The sequence below is a fragment of the Rhincodon typus genome, chromosome 8, assembly GCF_021869965.1.
Source record: "Rhincodon typus isolate 14 chromosome 8, sRhiTyp1.1, whole genome shotgun sequence".
Classification (NCBI taxonomy): Eukaryota; Metazoa; Chordata; class Chondrichthyes; order Orectolobiformes; family Rhincodontidae; genus Rhincodon; species Rhincodon typus.
The window spans coordinates 49,705,405-49,710,604 of record NC_063339.1 but is presented as its reverse complement, the minus strand read 5'-3'; the positions used below and the strand labels follow the sequence as shown (position 1 = coordinate 49,710,604).

Sequence of the window (5,200 nt, the reverse complement as noted above, 5' to 3'; positions counted from 1 at the left end):
GTCTTTCTGTTTTAATGCTTAGCCTGGTATTGGATTAAATAAATCTGTTTCTTAGATTCTTTGCACATTCTAGTGAATACCATTTTCCTTTCGTGTTACGACAATTTCACAAAAATATTATTAGAATCAGTTGAAAGCACTTCAGCAGTGGGCCTTAATGCAGCTCCTTTGAGTGGCAATATTTTCATTTAATGGCTCCTTTGAGTGGTCGTCAGACTATGAATACTTGATTTAAATGCAAAGATTACATTACCACAACCATTACTTTTTCTGATACAGGACTGGCACCCTTATTATGGAAGTTCAATCATTTTAGATTACTTAGCTGGCAGGATGGAGTACCTTTACTAGTCTTGGCAGGGCTACCACAATTTCCAGGCCCTGCCTACTTGCACACATAACAGCTACTCATTGTACTAACACTGGCCGAATATACTTATTTAATCCTTTATTGTACACAACATAACAACACAAAGTTGTTTTATCTGTACAGCAATTGCCTGAAATCAAAAGGCATTTACCATTGTCACTGAAAAGAAACATACAGCTCATTTTTTAAAAAATATCAATTTATTAAGTAGTCCATAAATAGGCTTTTTTTTTCTTTAAGATGCAGGAAACCATATTTCCTTGGTCAAAGGCTTCTGTGAAAAAAAAAATCACTCATTTATCCCATACTCCGGAACCAGAAAGCCAATCCTAAAGCAGGATAAGGCACCGGTGCTAAATCGTGCTTTACCTTCAGGTCTTTCGGTGCTGTCTGTTGATTTCTATCAAAGAATTGCGTGCATGAGCCAGTTCCCCATTCCTAGCTTGCTGGAAATGCCATCAAACTGAAAGACGAGCATAGAATTCCCAATCTGTTACAAGGCAGTGTTCCTTCACTGTAACATATTTAAAGTGTCACACGGTGCTTTCCATTATCCACTCAGAACTTGAGAAAGTAGCTTTCCCACTATCAGCATCAGAGTTTTCCAACTGTAACAACATTCCATTCATTGACATGCTTCTTTTTGACCACAGGCTGCTAATCTTTTGTGAATGAGTATAGCAGTGATACTCCGATAAATCTCCATTGAGTGAGTATCTCCGTTTAGCTCTGCTTGTTTCTGTTGGCAGAGTAAGATACTTAATGGACTTAGAGTGTGCTCGTCTAAATGTGGGTGTCTCTTTCAGAGAAATTGGAGCACAGGAGGGCTTCTGTGAAATTGCAGTATTTTCCCTTTTCTTTTTGGATGTCTCAACATTGGTGAAAGCTTCCATTGGTCTTTCGACACTTGACTTTGGCCCAGCCTTTCTTTTCAGCTTTTGAGATGCAGTAACACCTGTAGTCCAGTCAGGTGGTACAATGGAGGTAGTGGTAACACATTCCTGGCTCATGGTAGAATCTGACGATTGTGATTTGGGATCTTTATGATACTGTGTGTTCTCTTCATGACCCATGATGACTTTAGAATTTGAATGGGTTATTATTCCACTGCACATTTGCAAATGAGCTCCATTTGTCTGAGAATAGACATTACTGACCTTTGTCATCTTGTGTGGGTCATTATTGTTGCACACCTTGTATCTAATCATTAATATGATAATAAAGACCAACACAGAAGCCACAATAATTCCACCGATTATAATTATCATGGTTCCTCCCAGAAACTGAGATGGCATAAAATGACAGCGAACATAATCCTCGTCTGTAGTAAACTGTATGCAGCCAACAACCCTGGTAGCTGTGAGGGAGGTGATACCATCATCGTAGATTGCTAAGACACACAGGTCATATTGAGTTCCTGCAGCCAAGTTAGTGACAAGGAAGCTTTTGCTTGTGGAAGGAATCATTCTGAGGGACAATACATGGACTTGCATTAGTTCACCTTCAACACTTCATTTTTTTCTCTTATTAAAAAAAAGTATGCTTTTTATTAACATAACTGAAACCTTAAAACAACATACACGTGCAGGTATCTGAGGCTAAATAACCACGCTAGGCTTTGGACATAATTCATTGAAGGCCTACATTATAAGAATGTTACTTTCAATTCAAAAACAGGCATGTTGTCATTTTGAGGGAAAATTTAAAATCAGTTCCCAGGCTAAGGGAAAAAAAATACATGAAAGTCAATTACAAAGCAACTGCATTATTATTGAGGAAGTCAGAGTCTGATTGATTTTGGACATCTTAATCTGAAGTGTCTTTTTGAAACTTTTTTTTAAGTGTTATCATACAATAGTCAACCTTCCATAGAGAGACGTGAACTGTGATGTGGCAGCATGCACAGAATAAATAAGATTATAGTACAGGATTAAGGATCAGTATGGTATTATGAGAGCTTTAATCTTGCTTGTTTATTACCATGCAAAGAAAAACACTGCATTAATAATTGACCGTGTCCTCACAGAGCTCACATGAAGCTGTAATGTGACAGTGGTTTCACCTCTATTTATGTACTGTAAAAGAACACTGCATTAACAAAATCAATACAGGACCAACTGATTAAATACTAGAGTGCAGAAACAGCTGAAAGAGCTTACCTGTAAACAAGTGAATCATCGTAAGAACCATTATACTGAATCTGGAACATACGAATGCCAGGGATATTATGTTGCAAATTAAATTTAATAAGTGCAGATGATGATGATGTTTCAGCAACTTCCACCCTCTTTTCTGGTTTGGCCTTAGTGTCACTAACACTATTACTAGTGTTTGAGCCAGATTTAGTCGAAGTAGAAATGTCTGATGAGCCAGGATCAGGCTCATGAATGTGATTTGTACTGTTGACTAAATGTGGGAGTTTGATAATATGAAGTTCCACTGCTGCTGTGGTTTCTCCAGCAGCATTTGAAGCAATGCAGGTAAAAGTGCCTGTATCTTTGACAGTAGTTATAAGGATGTCTAAGGTTCCATTATTATATAAAGCTGTCCGTGTTGAATTTGAAATTAGCTTGCCTTCAGGTGAAGTCCAGTGTATGGAGGGGTCTGGATCCCCAATGGCCTTGCACTTCAATGTTGCACGTTGACCTTCTAAAACTCTGAGCTCGTGCGTATAGCGAGTAATCAGCGGCTGGTCGCAGATAAACTCTTCTTCTGGGATTGACCAAAAGTAACGACCTGTTAGTTGTGAAGGTGAGGCACAGGTCTCCAGATCATCATCCCGTGAAAGACGGCGCAGCCAGAGTAACTCACAGTTGCAATGTAAGGGATTTCCTCCAAAGCTCAAAGTAAAACTTGGTGGGTTCAGGAGTCCTGAGTAGGCTAGTACCTGAGCTCTCGTGAACAAGGTATCAGGTGGTAGCTTCCGCAATTTATTAGACGTCATGTCCAATCGAGTCAACTTGTGAAGATGGGAAAAAGTCCCCTCGTCAATTTGTTCAATCATGTTATGGTCCATGCTGAATGTATGCAAGTTGACCATTTTCTGAACTGCTTCCCAGGGAATAGATTTTAAATTATTATAGGATACATCCAACTCTTCAAGAGACAACAAAATATCATTAAAAGCTTCAGAGGAAATGTCAATTAGTTGGTTGTTATTAACCACTAAATGGTGAAGGTTTGAAAGTCCACTAAATATGTCATTTGTGATCTGGGTTAGTCTGTTGCTATTCAAATGTAAGGCCCGCAAATTGCGCAGGTCTGCAAATGCTTGCGGTGCAACATAATTTATTGTATTCCTTGACAATGTAAGGTCTACCAGGCTGGTCATATTAGCAAAGTCTTTCCTTTTAATGATTGTAATAAAATTATCTCCTAAACGTAGCTCCACTGTCCTTCTGTCAATGTTTGCTGGGACAAAGAGAAGTCCTTTTTTGGCACAAAGAGTTGCAAGGTTTGGAGACAGATTTTGACAGATACAACGCTTGGGACAGACCTGGGCCCTCACTGTCATACCAATTAACAGCAGATAAAAAAGCAGTTTTTCCATTGTAAATCAGGGTAACTAGCCTGGAACAGAAACAGAATGTTTAGGAGATCTTTGGAAGAACCAAACATCATTCACTCAGTATAGTCCATGTGTTCTAAAGCATTTGTCAAACAAAAGAAGTTGTTCGAAATAATTCCTAGTGCAAATGTATTGATATTCTTTTAAAATATTGAGCAGTATGATGATATGGCGTGCTGACACACCAATGCATTGGGTAATAGAATAAATTGAGATAGATTAGTCTAGGAGTAAACCTATGTGGTTGGGTCTCAAGTTTGACTGTTCAGTGAGCTGTTAATATAATTATTTACACACTAGGTTAAAATAGTAAGCAAAGCACCCTGGCTTACTATGCACCAACAAATTGTGGGATCAATATGAAACTTTACAGATATTTGACAGTAAATGATCCACAGTGTCTTGTAGTCAATTAGTACTGTAAGATGTAAAGATTAAAAAGATTTTGGACAAATAAGTGGGGATGATGATCTAAAAAGTTAAAAAAGTATACAGCACTGTTAATAACTTAATGCAATATTGATTATACATACACATTCAGATTCCATACAACAGAGAAATCTATTCAATTATTAAGCACACTGTCTGAAAAATATGTGGCAACTGAGAGTGCTTAATGACAAATTTGGGTTCTGTGAAGTTAGCACAATTTAAGTTGCTTATAAAAACTAATAGTAAATTGAAAATGTGATGTACTCTACCAAGAAATAATTTGTTCCCTGTAATACTTACTGTTTTATTTATTTGTGAAATGCCAGGTAAAAATGTGATAGTGATAGCAACCTGAACAGTAAGCAAAATAATTAATACATTAACAAACCTCCCAAAGCATTGTTCATAGTGATTTAGAGATTTTGTAAGAACAGGATGATTACCAGCTGGGGACCTGACGTATTAATATTCAATGATGAATGTTGAGGAGCCCTGAGAAAGGGTCTGAGTATACACTCCAAAAGAGGGCCTACCTCAGTGAGTACTGGAATCACTGGAGAAGGATCCCGACATCTCTCAGAGAAGGAAATACCATCATCCAGGAACATTGAGCGTAGTCCTTAAATCAATGAGTCTGGGAAATTAAGTCTTGGGAATTTTAAGGCTTTCCAGGATCTGAGAATGGAAGGAAGTTCTGGATTCAACTAAGCTAGGAAACAGTCCTAACGGCTTTTAGGGTAGCAAACAGGCGAAACTGACGATTGTTGTGATTGAATAATACTGTAGATGGGATCAACAAGTCTTATGAAGCTCCAGAAAATGTCACCCAG

The 5,200-nt window shown here is 38.0% G+C and overlaps 1 protein-coding gene across 1 annotated transcript; it reads right to left on the bottom strand.

The window, feature by feature from the left end:
• Window positions 1-647: 647 nt before the first annotated feature.
• lrfn5a (leucine rich repeat and fibronectin type III domain containing 5a) lies at window positions 648-3,929 on the bottom strand. The gene is made up of 2 exons (XM_020533929.2): window positions 2,530-3,929; window positions 648-1,837 (listed from the first exon to the last, which is right to left on the bottom strand). The coding sequence occupies exons 1-2, from the start codon at window positions 3,918-3,920 to the stop codon at window positions 904-906; spliced, it is 2,325 nt and encodes a 774-aa protein (XP_020389518.1). The 5' UTR covers window positions 3,921-3,929; the 3' UTR covers window positions 648-903.
• Window positions 3,930-5,200: the final 1,271 nt, after the last annotated feature.